The 17,867-nt window shown below is 36.2% G+C and overlaps 1 protein-coding gene across 8 annotated transcripts in view; it reads right to left on the bottom strand.

Annotated features, from left to right (window-relative positions):
- Positions 1-451: 451 nt before the first annotated feature.
- The window catches only part of WDFY3 (WD repeat and FYVE domain containing 3), a 348,587-nt gene continuing 331,171 nt past the window's right edge, over positions 452-17,867 (bottom strand). For all 8 annotated transcript variants that reach the window (XM_077142948.1, XM_077142947.1, XM_077142952.1 and 5 more), the window contains 5 exons: positions 17,329-17,425; positions 11,254-11,577; positions 10,504-10,615; positions 9,844-10,041; positions 452-3,865 (listed from right to left, as the gene is read on the bottom strand). In XM_077142948.1, coding sequence (XP_076999063.1) covers positions 3,742-3,865; positions 9,844-10,041; positions 10,504-10,615; positions 11,254-11,577; positions 17,329-17,425 — 855 coding nt within the window. In that variant the 3' untranslated portion in view covers positions 452-3,741. The remainder of the gene's footprint in view (positions 3,866-9,843; positions 10,042-10,503; positions 10,616-11,253; positions 11,578-17,328; positions 17,426-17,867) is intronic.

The following is a 17,867-nucleotide window of genomic DNA, read 5'->3' as shown; positions in this document are numbered from 1 at the left end:
TATATGCATCAATATATATTGTTATACTATATATTTATAGATTGATATATATTATATAAAATATATATTAATAGTCTGTATTAATAGTCTCACTACTATAAATGATTTACTGTTGCTTACTTTTCACAATATTATGGATAGGGAACAAAGTCCAGGGGAAAAAAAGGGGTGAAAACATGCAGAAAGCTTTTCTATAGGTGTACCAGCCAAAGCTCAAGTCCGGTTTCAGGGTGTTGTCTCCAAATCACTTGCCTCAGAAAGCCTGGATTGTAGAAGCGTGGATGCAAACTAGAACTTGAACTAGAACCCAACAGCCATTCTCTTTGCAATTTTAAGCAGGTGCTTTTAATAAGTATTTATAACTGGAAAAGGACTACCCGAACTGTAGGGAATTATTAGACCTCAGATTTCTCCCCAGGCCTCCCCCAAAAAACTAGCTTAAAAACAACTTATAAAAATTATTATTTTGGGGGTGATAAATAGTAGGTATTTTATTTGAAATGAAAAAAAAATACTTAAGTACCTGGACTATTATTTAATCATGTATTGTAAATTGTGTTACTCTACCTTTTTGCATCAGAAACAGATATACAATGAACATTCAGGTATCACAGATTGCACACTAGATAGTAATTCTTCAGGCCTTTTACATGACCACCAAAAAAACAGATATTGGATTCTGCAATATAGTACAAAAGTCCACAATCAATTCAGTCTTAGCCAGTATCTTCAATTTACTTCTGTTGCTGTACAAATAATTGGCCATTACTAGGGCTTACAAGTTAATAACAGGACAAAAAAAATATACATTGCACTGACACAAAAAGTCAGCTGTGTTAATAGTCATGCAACAAGTAACCAAACTTGCTGAAATTAAAAATACTTTCTAAAAACAGTTTTAACGGCATAAATATTTTATACACAGTTCATTTACCAAAACAAAATGTCTTTAAATGATACAAAGCAAAAATAAGTTTCTACCAACTTTATACATAAGAAAGTGCAAAATAACTTATCTAGGGTGTTTTGCTATTATCCAGACGGATGACTGGTATGGGCAGCAATTCTCCTCTTCAAAGGCAGGACATTACAGTTGCACGCTACACACAAATGTTAGAAAACATGGATGAATAAATGGATGAATGGGTGGATGGATGAACAAACAACCACAAAGATCAGGCAGGAGCCCTGTGAGGTACTCTCAGAGAAAGAATACAGACCACTCAAAGGTGGGTGTACATGTTGAGAATATATATCGGTAAACAAACTTACATGGAACACAGAAAAGTATCCAAGAAACAAATGAGTTTATTTATGTGAGTGTACCTGTATGTGTGAGTGGTTTTGTGACTGCTGCATGAGAAACAAAAAGAAAAGAAACCCCACTGAACAAAACGGTTGCCCACAGCACCAGCTGCCAGAGGAAATACTATCATGAGGGTTTTGGTTTTCATCTTCTAGGTATGGAAGTTGTATTGGAAAGTTTAAAAGTGTTTATCCCATATAATTTCATATGACATAGAGGAATAACCTTTACGCTACTACATACACACATTCATATATTCGAGTCTTTAAAGAATACCTCTGCTGTTGCGTGAGGGGTAAACATGGTTCATGGACAAAGAGAGGACGCTTCTTTTGAAAAGTGTAGAATAACACTGGCATGACTCATCTATAGGGCCAGGCAGGGGGCAAAGCCCCGCGATTATGTGATAGCACAATTTCTGCAACTGTTGAATACCCAGCATCATTTATTAGAATTGAAGTTAATGAGGAGGGGTGGGGGTAGGGGGCATGGGGAGGAGTAAGACACAGAAAGGAAAACAGAAACAACTTTTCTTCAAGTTAAAGTATTTATGCCAATAATCCTTTTACTAACGAGTATCTCTGAACTTTAGAAATGGAAGGGTTTTAATCAATTTTCATATGTAATCATAAACAGACTGGAGGCTCAAACCTAGGTAAATAAAGATTTAAATTTCATAAGCATAAGGCACTAAAGCAGCCTTTATATCTTCTCTTGGAGATCTAGTTATTAGGAAGAACAAATTTGTTCTTAAGCTGGTTTCAGCCCATTAGGTACAAGATTACTGTGTACCAAATGCCTGTTTTTGAACACATGTGCATATATGTGCATTTTAGTGCATAAGTGTGCCTGTCACCAGGGCCTAAAGATGAAAAGACGGGAAAGCCAAAGCCACTGTTCTTTGTATCACACCTCTGCGAGGGCGTGAAGGCCTGTCTTTCTTTTCTTGGGCCATTTTTCAAATCACAGGGCTTTTAGAATTGTTCATAATATTATCCCTAAATATCTGAAAATGTTAAAATCTAGATTAATTGTTTCATTTGTTTTATATATATATATATATATATATATGTACATAACACACATTTAAAAAAATCCCACCACCAAAGCCTTTTTCCTGTAAACTAAACTTTCTCTTAGCCCCCGCCAGCTTTAATCCCCCTGGATTTGTGTGTCCTGTATCCAACTAGTAGAACAAATTAAATAACTAAATATTAAAATACTGTAATTATATTCATAGCAAAAACAAAAAAATAGACATTGATACAGTATAAATTTCACTGTTTTCAGGTAGATGGCATTAAATGGATAAGGTTAGTTTTAAGCAGTTCTGACATGATTCAGTTTTACAACAAGGTTTATATGTTAATTCTGTACATTTTTTTCTTTTTTTAACCCTTTTTTGAAAATAAGCTATAGTAGAACATTGGTGTCCCAAAGAACACATACTTATTATGTTCTATGTAAGAGAAGTTAATTTTGGGTTACATGCAAATATATTTCCATTAGTTCGGCAGGCTGGTTCTTGCAATATATTGGTCAATGGACCACCTGTATACCACACTAAGTAGATATGCTATGACCAAACAGCAGCCCAAATACACGTTTAAAAGGGGCCTTACTATGTAAGAACAACACTGAGGTGGTGCATAGCCAGGTGAAAACACCTAAGTATTCTGAGGTTATCTCATGGCTGGAATGCTACTCTCCCACACTGTCTCCTAGAGAAGGCCCACATTATTTTGGTTAGTAGCCTACTCTAAATGGAGATACTGTGGGCAACTTGAAAGAAAGGACATCAGGCACACAGGCTGGGTTTCAAAGGGGGAAAAGAAAAAAGACCACAAATAATGTCTCTGAGGATTTTAAAAAACATATTTATAATTCATTGGTAAATGAGAGATGTCAGACAAACTGTAAGTAGTTCACTGAGTTAGTGGTTTAACAGGCAGTTAAGTCCTTATTTAGGAAAAAAAAAAAAAGGCCTTTATTCCTATTTACAATATACACAGTTACTTTCAAAGAAGTCAGATTTACAACCATCTTCTAAAAGCCTTTTTTGTTTTTGTTGGTTTTTCCAAATAAGGATGAGTAGCTCTACAAAAATGAGATGCAAGAAAAGACAGTTAGTTTAAGTAAGGACTGTGTACCTCTCTCAACAGCTATTGTTAAAAGGGAGAACCAGATATTGAAAATGTTGCTCCTAGGAACCACCTCATATTCTTCTTGTGCTGTTCACCTGAATAAGTGTTTGTCCAGTTACTGTACTCTACACCCGTTTATTCAATGATCCCTTTGAATTCAGCACTTCAAACACTCGGTATGAAGAGACATGTAAACGGAGACTGTTTCTAATGCCTTCCGAGCTGCGAGCTATGACAGGGGAATCAGGAAGGGGTCCTACAGACCATGTCTCCAATCTGCTTGTTGAATTTTCAACAATTTCGAGGTCCATCCTCTGAACTCCTCTCATGTTGTAAATTGTAATAACAGTTCTGACAAACACGCACTGGGGATGAGATTTTCAAGCGTTTGATTTCTGACTGAAATCGACTGCACCTAAAGGAAAAAAAAATCAATTAGTTATAGTTATGCATCTTCTCCCTGTTTTATCACTGTGGCCAGAAATACTAATTTAAAAACCAAATGGAGAGGATTGTGGGAAGATGGAGGAGTAGAAAGCTCCAGAAATCAGTCCTTCAAATAGAACAGGGGCAAAAGGAATATTCAGTAAAATTACAGAAAACTTTCCAAACTTAGCAAAAGATGTCAATATGCACATCCAAGAAGACTAGTGGCTAGAGGGAAGTATCTGCAACTGTAGAGCTGTATTCCAGTAGCCTTGATTCTTGAAGACAACTGTAAAATGATATAGCTTTTACAATATGACTGTGTGAAAAAACATGGATTAAAAAAATGAATAACGGGGATAAGAGGGAAAATACATTGGGTAGATTGAAGTACTAATGGTCAATGAGAGGGAGGGATAAGGACTATAGGATGCATGGGTTTTTACTTGTTTCTTTTTATTTCTTTTTCTGGAGTGATGCAAATGTTCTAAAAATGATCATGGTGATGAACACACAACCATGTGATGAAACTGTGAGCCACTGATTGTACACCATGTACAGACTATGAATGTGAAGCTTTGTCAATAAAAATATTAAAAAAAAAGAAGCCTAAAGAACAACAAATGGGATAAACATGAAGAAAAATATCCTCAGTCATATAGTGATCAAACTGTCCAATGCAAACGACAAGGAGAGATTTCTGAAAGTTGCAAGTACAAGGGAATCCTAATTAGATTAAGTGCCCATTTCTTATCAGAAACCATGGAAGCAAGAAAGCAGTGCCATGAAATACTTAAAAAGTCCTGAGAGAAAACAATTATCAACAAAGTATTTTACATCTGGCAGGATTTTCTTTAAAATGAGGGAGAGATTAAGACATTTCCAGATAAACAAAAGCTGAGGTAGTTCATTGCCACTAGACCTGTCCTACAAGCAATGTTAGAAGGAGTTTGTCAAACTAAAAGACAAGGACACTGGGCTGTGGATCAAAGTGGCAAAAAGAAATAAAGACTTATATAAAGATAAACATATGGGTAACTTAAATGCCAATGATATTTATTGTACTTTTGATATGTAACTCCACTTTCTTACTTGTTTCAGGTGCTATAAATGCAAATGCATAAAATTAATGCTAAAATTATGTTTTTGGACCTACATTGTACAAAAAGGTAATCTGTAACAAGTACAAAAAACGGTCGGGGGATAGAGGGGTCTAGAAACAGTGTATGTGTATGCTATTATAGCTACATTGTATCATAAAATGTTGAATTTTAACACTGTGGTAACCACACAAAAAATATCTGAAAAATGCATACACAAATAAAGGAGAAGGAATTCAAACTGTTACAATTAAAAAAATAAAAATGATAGTAGGCATTAATGGAAGAATTGAGAGTCAAGAAAGGTATAAGACTTACAGACTAAATAGAAAAATGACAGATATTCTGCATTATTCCTAATTACTTTAAATGTACATGGATAAAATTTTCCATTCAAAAGGCAGATGGGCAGAATGGATTAGAAAAGCATGACTTAAGGATATACTGCTTAGAAGAGACTCACCGTAAATTCAAAGATATAAGTAGAATGAAAATGAAAGGATGGAAAAAAGAATACCAAATTAATGCCAAAACTGTTAAGGGGACAAAGAAGATCATTAAATACTGATAAAAGGGTAAAGGCACAGCAATTTAAAATACATATGCACCTAACAACAGAGCCTCCATATATATGAAGCAAATGTTGACAGATCTGAAGGAAGAATTAGTTCTACATTAATAGTAGGAGACTTAATATGCCCTTTTCAATAATGAATAGAACATCTAGGCAGAAGATCAATAAGGAAACAGAAGACATGAATGATACTCTAAAACCAACTAAACCTAAGAGACATATTTAGAACATTTCACCCAACATCAGCAAAATACATTCTCCAGGACAGACCATATGTTAGGTCACAAAACAAGTCTCAATAAATTAAAAAATATTGAAATCATATAACATATCTTCTCTTACTAGAATGGAATGAAACTAGAAATCAAAAACAGAGTAAGAAATTTAAAATGCACAATGTGGAAATTAAACATAGTACACTGAAACAACGAATGGTCAAAGAAAAAAATCACAAGGGAAATTAGGAAGTATCTTGAGATAAATGAAAATGAAAACACAATATACTAAAACTTATGGGATACAAGGAAATTCAGCACTGACAGGGAAATTTATAGCTCTGAATACTCACATTAAAAAGGAAGAAAGATCTCAAACCAGATACCTACCCTCAAGTTGCTGGATCTACATAAAGGGGAGCAAACTAAACCCAAAGCAAGCAGAAAGGGGACATAATAAAGATTATACTGGAGATAAATGAAATAGAGAATTAAAAAACAATAGAGAGAATCAACAAAACCAACAGTTGGTTCTCTGAAAAGATCCATAAACCTGACAAAGCTTTAGCTACACTGACAAGAATAGAAAGAGAGGAAAGAAATAACTAAAATTTGCCATGAAAAAGGGAACATTCTTATAGATCCCACAGAAATAAAAAGGACTGTAGAAGGAGAATATGAACTGTATGACAAGAAAACCGAGATGAAATGGACAAATTACTAAAAACACACAAACTACTATACTGATTCAAGAAGAGGTAGAAGATCTCAACTAATCAATAACTAGTCAAGAGATTGATTCAGTAATCAAAAACTTCTCAACAAACTAAAACTCAGAAGCACATGGCTTCACAGGGGAATTTTACCAAATGTTCCAAGAAGATTTAACTCCCATCCTGCTCAAACTCTTTCAAAAAACTGAAGAGAAGGGAACACTCCTTAACTCATCCTGTGAAGCCAGTATCACTCTCATACGAAGGCCAGATAGAGACACCATAAGAAAAGAAAACTACAGACCAATATCTCTTATGAACACAGATGCAAAAATCTGAACAAAATACTAACAAATTGTGTTCAACAGCATATTAAAAGAATTATACACCATGATCAAGTGAAATTTATTATAGGTAGGCATAGATGGCTCACCACAAGAGTAATGTAATATACCACTTTAACAGAATGAAGGGAAAAAACATGATCATCTTATTTGACACAGAAGGCATTTGAGAAAATCCAGCACTTCTTTATAAAAATTTATAAAATTAGGAATAGAAGGCACTTTGCTTAACACAATTAAAGGGTATACATGAAAAACCCACAACTAACATCATACTTCCTGGAAAGTGAAAAACTCCCTTCTATGATCAGGACAGAACAAGGATGCCCACTGTCACCACTGTTATTCAACAATGCTTCTAGCTAGAACAATTAAGTAAGAAAAGAAAGAAAAAGCATCCAAACTGGAAAGGAAATAGAAAAACCTTCCCTCTCTTTTGATGGCATTGTCCTAAATACAGAAAAATTCACAACAAAACTACTAGTGCTAAGAAAAAAAATCAGCAAAGTGGTAGATCAACACCTCAAAATATGTTGCATTTCTATATTCTAGTAATGGATAGCTAGACAAAGAAATCAGAAAAACACCCATTTTTAATAACTAAAAGAATCAAATATCTAAGAATAAATTTAACAAAGAATGTAAAGGTTTTGCACACAGAAATTGACAAAACATTAAGAGAAATCAAAGAAGACCTAAATCAACAGAACATTTCAAGTTCATGCATTGGAAAACTATATATTGTTAAGATGTTAATTCTCCCCAAAGCAGTTTATAGAGTTCAATGCAATCCCAGTAAAAATTCTAACAACCTCTATTCAAAAAGCAAATCATCAAATCCAACAGAAAGAAAAGAGCCCTGAATAGCGAAAATCATTTTGAGAAAGAACAATGAAGTTGGAGGACTCACACTTCTCTATCTTAAAACTTATCATAAAGCCACAGCAATCAAAAGGGCATAGTACTGTCACAAGGACAGACTTATAAACAAATGAAATCAAACTCATAGTTCAGAAGTCAACCCAAACATTTATAGCCAACTGATATTTGGCAAGGATGCCAAGACCACTTAATAGGGAAAGAACAGTCTCTTCAACCAATGGTGCTAGGAAAAATGGATGTCATTATGTTAAAGAATATAGACATTGCCCTATATACAAAAATCAACTAAATATGAATTAAATACCTACATAGAAAAACCAGAACTATAAAACTCCTGAAGAAAACATAAGGCAGCATCTTCAGGACCTTGTATTAATCAATGGCTAGTTTAGACTTTCTACCCAAAGCACAAGGAAACAAAAACAAAATAGATAAATTGGACTTCAAAACTTTTGTCCATCAAAAGGCTTTACCATTATAGCAAAACAACCAACACATGTGGGAAGCTATTTGGAAACCTCATATCTGACAAGGGTTTAATATCCAGAATATATAAAGAAAATCTACAACTCAAAAACAAAAAGACAAACAACCCAATTTAAAAAATGGGCAAAAGTCTTGAAGAGACATTTCTCCAAAGATGTACCAAATGGCCAAAAAGCACACGAAAAGATGCTCAATGTCATTAGCCATCAAGGAAATGCAAATCAAAATTACAATGAGATACCATTTCACACTCAGAAGAATGGTTACTACTTAAAAAACAGAACATTAAAAGTGTTGGAGGGGTTGTGAAGAAATAGAAACACTCATTCGTGTTGGTGGGAATGTAAAATGGTGCCACCCTGGTGGAAGACAGTTCGGCAATTGTTCAGAAAATTAAGTACAGAATTACCATATGGACAGTAACCCCACTTCTAGGTATATACCCAAAGAACTGAGAGCAGGGACTTGAACAGATATTTGCACACCAATGTTCACAGTGACATTTTTCACAATTGCTAAAAGATGTAAATAACCCAAGTGTCCATCAATCGATGAATGGATAAACAAAATGTGGTATATACACACAACGGAATATTATTCAGCCATAAAATGGGATGAAATCCTGATACATGTGATGTAACAACATGGCTGAACCTTGCAGATATCACACTGAATGAAATAGGCCAGACAGAAAAGGACAAATACTGTATGATCATAACTGGTATAGAAGTTATTAGAATAAGCAAATTCACAGAGTCAGAAACTAGAATATAGGTTACCAGGGGCCAGGTTGGGGATAGAGAATTGGGTGTTAATGCTTAAACTGTGAAGTTTCTACTTGAGGTGATGGAAAAATTTTGGTAATGGATGGTTAAGTTAGCACAACATTGTGCACATGATTACAACACTGAATTATGTATCTATCTGAATATGGCTAAAGGGTAAATTTTAGGTTCTATATATACTACTAGAATAAAAATTAAAAAAATTGAACAGAATGCTTGCCAAAGACTGTAAATGATTCATTCCATGTGGTTGATCAAGGACAGAAAGGATTGCTATATTATTTGGAAATAAATAAAAATAAACTGGGATATATTCATACAACAAAATTCCTGATGGCAGTTAAAATGAAGATAACATATTAAAATAGTTATCAACATGAACAAATTAAAAAAAAAACTGTTAGGTGAAAAAAAATAAGTTACCAAAGAATGCATATAGTATGCTATATTTATATAAAACTGAAAAACATACAAAATTTTTGTATTTATTATTTATGGAAACTACTCATGTCTATCAAAATACAGTATAAAACAACTTAGAAGAGTGGAAGCTTCTATGGGAGATGAAGGGGCCTGTGATTGGTACAAGTACTTCACGTCCACACCTCTAAGGCAAATAGGAAATATCAGCATCCACACATTCCGAGTGGATGGGTATTTGTGATTATTCTTTCCGTACTTTTCAGTATGAAAGAAATATTTCACAATTACAGAAATAAAAAAGAAGAAAGAGAAAATGGCAATTGGTACTAATATAGCACAGCGTAGTGGGGACACTAGAGCAAATGAAAACCTGTGTGCAGGGCATAATTAACGTCTTTTAGGTGTTTAATCTGCAGGAAATCAAAATGCACATATCTCATCTTACTTCTGACAGAAGAGCTGACCGCAGTTCCTGCAATGGTGTCGTCTTTCTGTGAGAGAAAACCGCACTGAACATCCAGAACAGCTGTCGCCTCCTTCATCCTTCACCCAATGGTCAGCAGCAGATCGGCCCGGCTGGTCACTCACAGACCAACTGAAAACTCGGCCTCGACTGTCACCAACCAGGATCCTACTGTGATCCCTGCGGGAGATACATGCAGAAAGTCACACCAGGCAGGCCTCAGGCCAGCCCCTTGAATGAATACCTCTCTCTGACATTCAGTGATGTGCTTCTCAAGGATCTCTAGTGTGTGTGTGTGTGTGTGTGTGTGTGTGTGTGTGTGTGTGTGTGTGTGTGTGTGTGTGTGTGTGTGTGTGTGTGTGTGTGTGTAGGGGTAATTTGTACTTTCCTCTCAACTCTCTTTGGATCAAATCTTGCTGTACCTTTGAAGAGCAAAGAAGGCAAAGGTTTCTATTTTATATTTTACATTTTAAATTAAAAATTAAAATCCACATACTGGTAAATTTGATTTTCTGAGCCACAAAAGATAAGTAAATGAAACAAATGATGTCTTTTTCCCCCAAAGACTGGTCTGGAGAGTGTGGCCCTTGGATAAGCAAATGATTTACTTGGGAAGAGTAACTGAAAAAGTCTGCCACTAACTTGGAGATGCCTAATGCGGTGATCTCTGCTGGATGTGCATTGTCCTTTCGATCGAAGGCTGTGTGCATAGTTAACTTGCTCCTAAACACCAGCTGCCGTTCCCATCTGTACCCTGGAATGGAAAAGCGGAAAACATGACATACCACAGGAAGGGAAAGCAACATTTGGGAGAGGTGCCCTATTGCAGTAGTCTTAAAAGCTAGGGCATGCAAACATAGCCCAGCAACTTTTCAAGCTGTCAGCAGATGTTGCCTCAGTTGAAGGTGGAGTAATCTATTTTAACATAACTCACATATCAGGTTAGAGAACACCTCATTTCAAAGACAAATGGGAGAGAAGAAGGAGAAATCTTCAATGCAAAAAGATATATATAATTTTTGTCCAACTGAAGATCTCTGTTAATTCCATAAGTTATCTGCTGGAGCAGTCTTATTTATTTATTTATAATAAAAAAAACCTGCCTCCTTTCAACAGCTGACCTGTGAATGAATGCAGTTTTTGGTTTGAAGTGTTTTTCTTTAAAACTGCTCAATATAATTGGAAACACCAATGTTGAGACAGCACCTCTGAGTCTACTTCATACACGAAGGAGCTTAAGACACCTTAGTGGCCCAGGTCACAGGGAGGGGGCCCAGGGAGAGTCAGACCCCACTGCTTCTATCTAGTCACCCTGACTCCAGAGAACATGCCATTCCATTTAGCCCTACACCACCCACAAGGATTGAGAACAGATACCAGATTTCAAGTTACCAGGTTTCAATCTGCTATAATTCCGCACTTCGATAGGATTAGGGTGAGGGTGATTAAGGGAACCCTGCAGATGGGCTCTGGTCTGGCCCTCTGAATAGTTCACAAATATGAAGCCGTCTTTCTCATCTAGGCTGAGTTGATCGGACCAGCGTCTGGAGTCACGGGAGTCACTGTCAGTACACCAGCTGGCTGTCGCTCGGCAGGAGGCTGCCCTGGGCCTGTGGCTGACGCTGCTGGGCTGGCTGGGAGCCTCCTTGGGGTCCTGGCTGATGCTTTGCTCATCAGCTTCTGAATCACTGCTGTCCTCATCTTGGGCTTCCTGCCCTGTGAAATGTATTGGGAGGATTACAGAACACACCACTGCATTCAGACACAGCTTTGCTGAACTAGTATCTTTTCTTATCAATGAAGACACAACAGAAATGATATTTTAAGCTAAGCGTAACAACAAAAGAAAAAAAAATGTCAGGATTTTCAACTAGATTACAGATACTGCAAACAATCAAAACAAAACAAACAAAAATGGGAGAATTTCTGTAAGAGTTCTCGGAATACTCCTTCACCAAAATCCTTAGCCTACCGTACAATATTTCACAATCTGGCCTAAACCTGCCTTTACAGCCCTCCCCATACCCTCACCCCCATATTCTCTACCAGCTGAACGGTGCCACTTGAACTCTCCACAGAGCCCTGCTCCTCCTTCAGCTGGCTTGCCCACGCTGTAGGCCCCACCTAGATTGATCTCCTCCATGTCTGTGAGTTCTGATGTTAACCGTCTTTCAAGGCATAACTTAAACATTTCTTTTTCTAAACTCTTATCCAATTCCTTCACCATTCTTTCCCTCTCCTCGACTACAACAGTCTAGGCCTTTCAAGTCCTTGATATCCGTACTCTAAACTATTACTTTTTGGATATACTTTTTCCTACAAGACAACGATCAGCTTGACAGAAGGTAGTCAATGAATGCTTAATGAATCAATGAATAAATGATTAAATAATGGATGAAGGAAATACTGATGAAAACTTCAATTGAGGGTTTTGTTTCTGTTTCTCTTTCCATTGTTACATCTCTTCACCTCAACTGCCTACTCCCTTGCATTAAAATCTACTGGAAGGAAAATGTATGGGAAATAAAAATACATAATTGAACAATACAAAAAAAGTAAAGCACATGCGCACATAAGAGACAGAGTGCTAAACGTACATATTAGTTTCAGTAAGGTAAATGATTTACTTTGTCTGTCTTCTACTCACAACCACCACTAATTTGGTTGATTAATTTGAATGGATTTTTTTCCCCAATAATTACAATCATGAGCTTTAAGGTCCTCAAACAAGTAGCCTTAGAAAAAAGCTTGGATTTCCTATGAACACTGGCTTGTCTTCCCTTTATTTCCCGAGCAACTGTCTTCCAGTCCCACTACTGCCATGCTATCTAGAGTTAAGCCTTCCTTGTTTTCTGCCAAATCCTGTTCACAAATGAGTGTATAAGGAGGAGGAAGACATACAGATGTCTTTCCTCCATGAATTCTGACCCTTTCATTTAAAATCTTCTTTAATGGAAGGGAGTGAGACCCACTTATCGTTGAACCCCTTAATCTGGTGTCTGACACATAACACAGTAACCTGAAATTTTTACTGAATTGAACTGAATTTTTATGTCCCCAATTATCCAGATAATCTTTTTGGTGGAGCTACAATGACTGTGTAGAGATTTACATGCTTTAAAATAACATAAGCATTAATGCGTCCTTCCCATGAGATCTTTTCTGTTTTCTGATAACAAGCCTTTTCCCTTAGAAACCCCCTCATATAGTCAAACACACTGAATTCTCAGTGTACAAAAATTAACCCCTGAAAAAGAATTTGAAGGTCAAACTCCAAACCCTGCTCTTTTCTGGGAGGTTCCCTGTGCCAGCTGTTGGTGGTGCTGAGGGGATGAGGGGTAGGGGGAGTGGAGGGAGAGTTGGGGGAACTTCTCTGGAGATTAACAACTCAAAGCAGATGTTTGTTTAGTTTTTTTTTTTAATTCCAATAAAACTTTATTTATAAAAATAGGAAGCCTGCAAATTTGGCCTGGGACCACAAGTCTTCTAACACTGACTTTATTTAATGAGTAATTGTCTTTTTTTTGTTAACTAATAAAACCAATCAGTATACAAACACGAACATTCTCAACGTATGAACATTCCATACTTCGTGTGTAATCAATGCCTCACAGTATCATCACATATTGTATATTCATTATCATGATCATTTCTCAGAACATTTACATCACTCCAGATAAAGAAATAAAAAGAAAAAAGAAAAAACTCACACATACCAAACCCCTTACCCCACCCCTCTTACTGACCACTAGTATTTCCCTCTACCCAATTTATTTTAACATCTGTTCTCCCTATTATTTATTTTTAATCCATATTTTTTATTCATCTACCCATACCATAGATAAAAGGAGCATCAGAACTAGGCTTTCACAATCATGCACTTTGCGAGAGCTATATCATTATAAAATCATTTTAAAAAAACATGGCTACTGGAACACAGCTCTACAGTTTCAGGCACTTCCCTCTAGCCTCTCTAATACACCTTAAACTATAAAGGGGATATCTTTATAATGCATAAGAATAACCTCCAGGATAACTTCTGAACTCTATTTGAAATCTCTCAGTCATTGACACTTTATTCTGTCTCATTTTTCTCTTCCTCCTTTGGTTGAGAAGGTTTTCTCAATCCCTTGATACTGAGTCCCCTCTCATACTAGTTTTTCTGTCTCATGTTGCCAGGGAGGTTTACACCCCTGGGAGTCATGTCCCATGTAGAGAGGTGGGAGGGCAATGAGTTTGCTTGCCATATTGGCTAAGAGATAGGCCACAATTGAGCAACAAAAGAGGTTCTCTGGGGGTGATTCTTAGGCCTAATTTTAAGTAGGCTTAGCCTATCTTTGTGGGGATGTTTCATAGAACAAACCGCAAGATTGAGGGTCTGGCCTATCGATTTTGTTGTCCTCACTGCTTACAAGAATATCAGGCCTTCTTCAAATGGGGAAGTTGAAATTTCCCCCTTTCTCATCATTCCCTCAAAGAGACTTTGCAAAAACTTTTTTATTCACTTTTCAAATCACTCTGGGATTTATTGGGACATCACTGTGGACAAACCTACAAAATCTCATGCCCTACTCAAGGTTCCATGTACTTATGGTGTTCAATTAAACTGTCCATATAAGTTATAAATTAGGAGATGCACAGTCAAGATATAAACTTTGCATCAAATAAACATTTTTTTGCTTTAGTCTCACACATAAGTTAAAGTTTTAAAATATGAATTATCATCGATTTTCAACACCCTTCAATACTGACATTCCTTTGTTCCTCCTCATGCAAAAACATCTTTTAATTTGTACATTTAGTCACTATTATTGTACACTCTAGGCATTCCTAGATTATACCATCTCAGTTTTTATGGTCCATCTTTCCTTCTGATTTCCTTTGTACCCCCAGTCCTCCTCCCTCTATCATTCTCACATTTAGCTTCATTCAGTGTACTATTACTGTATTATAGTTAGGTAGTATTGTGCTATCCATTTCTGAATTTTTACAATCAGTCCTGTTGCACAACCTGTATTCCTTCAGCGCCAATAACTCAATATCTATCCTATTTCTATCACCTAATGACTTCTGTTAACTGAAATTCTCCAAGTTCATTCATTAATGTTAGTTCATATCAGTGAGACCATACAGTATTTTGTCCTTTTGTTTCTGGCTAATCTCATTCAGCATAATGTCCTTAAGGTCCATCCATGCTGTTACATAATTCATAACTTTATTCTGTCTTACAGCTGCATAATATTCCTTTGTATGTATATATCATAGCTTCTCTAGCCACTCATCTGTTGATGGACATTTGGGCTGTTTCCATTTCTTGGCAACTGTAAATAATGCTGCTATATACACTGGTATGCAAATGTCCATTTGTGTCCTTGCCCTCATGTCCTCTGAGTAGATACCTGGCAATGGTATTGCCGGATCATATGGCAATTCCATACTTAGCTTCCTGAGGATCAAACTGCCTTCCACAGCAGTTGTACCATTTTATATTCCCACCAACAGTGGATAAGTGTGCTTCTTTTTCTACATCCTCTCCAGCACTTGTTGGTTTCTGTTTTATTGATAATGGTCACTCTGGCGGGTGTGAGATGATATCTCATTGTGGTTTTGCATTTCCCTAATAGCCAGGGAAGTTGAGTATCTCTTCATGTGCCTTTTAGCCATTTGTATTTCCTCTTCTGAGAAGTGTATGTTCATATCTTTGCCCATTTTGTTACTGGATTGTTTGTCTTTTTGTTGTTGAGTTGAATAATCTCTTTATATACTCTGGATCCTAGACCCTTATCTGAAATATTGTTTCCAAAATTGTCTCCCATTGTGTAGGCTGTCGTTTTATTTTCTTGACAAAGTTGTTTGATGTACAAAAATGTTTAATTTTGAGGAGTTCCCATTTACTTATTTCTTAGGTGCTCATGCATTGGGTCTACGATCTAGGAAACCGCCTCCTATTATAAGATTTATATTTCCCTACATTTTCTTCTAAAAGTTTTATGGTCTTAGATTTAATGTTTAGGTCTTTGATCCATTTTGAGTTAATTTCTGTATAGGGTGTGAGATATGGATCCTCTTTCATTCTTTTGCATGTGGATATCCAGTTCTCTAGCCACCATTTATTGAAGTGACTGCTCTGTCACAAGCGAGTTGGCCTGACCGCCTTATCAAAGATCAACTGTCCATAGATGAGAGGGTCTATATCTGAACACTATATTCGATTCCATTGGTCAGTATATCTATCTTTATCCAGTACCATGCTGTTTTGACCACTGTAACTTTGTAATATACCTTAAAATCAGGTATTTTTTAGCTTATTCATGGCACCCTGCCCTTCTAGATAAATTTGGTTATTGGTTTTTCTATTTCTGAAAAGTAAGTTTTATGGATTTTAATTGGTATTGCATTGACTCTATAAATCAATTTAGGTAGAATTGACATTTTAACTATATTTAGTCTTCCAATCCATGAACAAGGTATGCTGTTCCATTTTTTAGGTCTTCTGTGATTTCTTTTAGCAATTTCTTATAATTTTCTTCATATAGGCCTTTTGTATCCTTAGTTAAATTTATTCCTAAATATTTTATTCTTTTGGTTGCAATTCTAAATGGAAAATTTTTCTTGACTTCCCCTTCAGATTGCTCATTACTAGTGTATAGAAACACTGAAGATTTTTGAGTGTTGATCTTGCAACCAGTCACTTTGCTGTACTTATTTATTAGCTCTAGTAGTTTTGCTGTGGATTTTTCGGGGTTTTTGACATATAGTATCATATCAACCTCAAACAGAGAGAGTTTTACTTCTTCCCTTCCAATTATGGTGACTTGTATTTCTTTTTCTTGTCTAATTGCTCTTGCTAGAACTTCCACATGCTTTAGTTTTATGGCATTGTTTCCTAACATTCTATATAGTTTCATCTATCTATATATTTCACTGGAAATTTTAAGGTGCTTTACAAACAATAGACAGTAGACTTCCAAGAACCAGGCTTCAGTTTGAATTAATGCCATACTTTAGCTAGCCAGGGGTGGGGAATCTGAAGGTGGACTCTGGTCTGCTTCTGTGGGCAGTTTATAAACACGATGCCATCCTCTTATCCAACTGAGCCTACCAGGTGATAAGTGGGAGCAGACTTGGGCCTGAGGCACATGCTTGTCTGACTTATCTAACATTGTGCCTTCCGGGTCTGCTATGTGTTTTCAGAACTGAAGCCCAAAGCTTTATACTCCAGGAAACTAATTACTATTCTTAGTATGGAATGTGGAACCCAACAACAATGCAGTGTGTTGCCCAGTGAACCAGAGAAAATCTTGTATGTCTGCCCAAAGGAATTACAAAATAGAGTTTTATAGTTCTGAGAGCAACACCCAACCTCAAGGTCCTGTTTATGATGTGTGCTGTGTTATCCTCATTGGCTTAAAAAAGAAAATAAGAAAAATGAAAACTATTGGAAAGCGTTTTAAAAGTATTAAGTACCTATTTGTGCTTCTGGACAATCTTCCTGCATTTCTAGGACTTCAACAGGCTCAGGAGCTGGTGTTTCTGGAACTTGCAAAAACTCCATTCTCCAAAACTGAATTGAAAAAAGTATGAAGATAAAACATTAAAAAACAGAACAAGGAAATAATTTACATATTATTGGGTAAACCTGGATTTTGGGGAGCTTAACAAATAATTTCTATTACTGAGTATAATTAGATTTTCCTGTATACTGAAAATTGTGTCAGGGGGCTGACTGCCCACCCATAAGTATAAGAGTGGTCTACAAATGCTCTCTGTTTTAATCATGAAAAAAGTAAATGTTACAGACTGTATATACTATATTTATGTTTGGCTTCATTTCAAATAACATTTTAAGCAACTGACTTGTACATATTTTAGCAATATGCTATGTAAGGCATACGTAATTCTTTCCTTGGTCAGGTCTGAATCAGAAGATTTCAGAGTCTTCATTGGAGGAGATATCTAAACTTGGACTAAGATGGAAAGGTAAAGGGAGCTGGAGTTGTTTAATT

The sequence above is a fragment of the Tamandua tetradactyla genome, chromosome 24, assembly GCF_023851605.1.
Source record: "Tamandua tetradactyla isolate mTamTet1 chromosome 24, mTamTet1.pri, whole genome shotgun sequence".
Lineage (NCBI taxonomy): Eukaryota > Metazoa > Chordata > Mammalia > Pilosa > Myrmecophagidae > Tamandua > Tamandua tetradactyla.
This window is presented reverse-complemented; position numbering and strand designations above follow the sequence as displayed.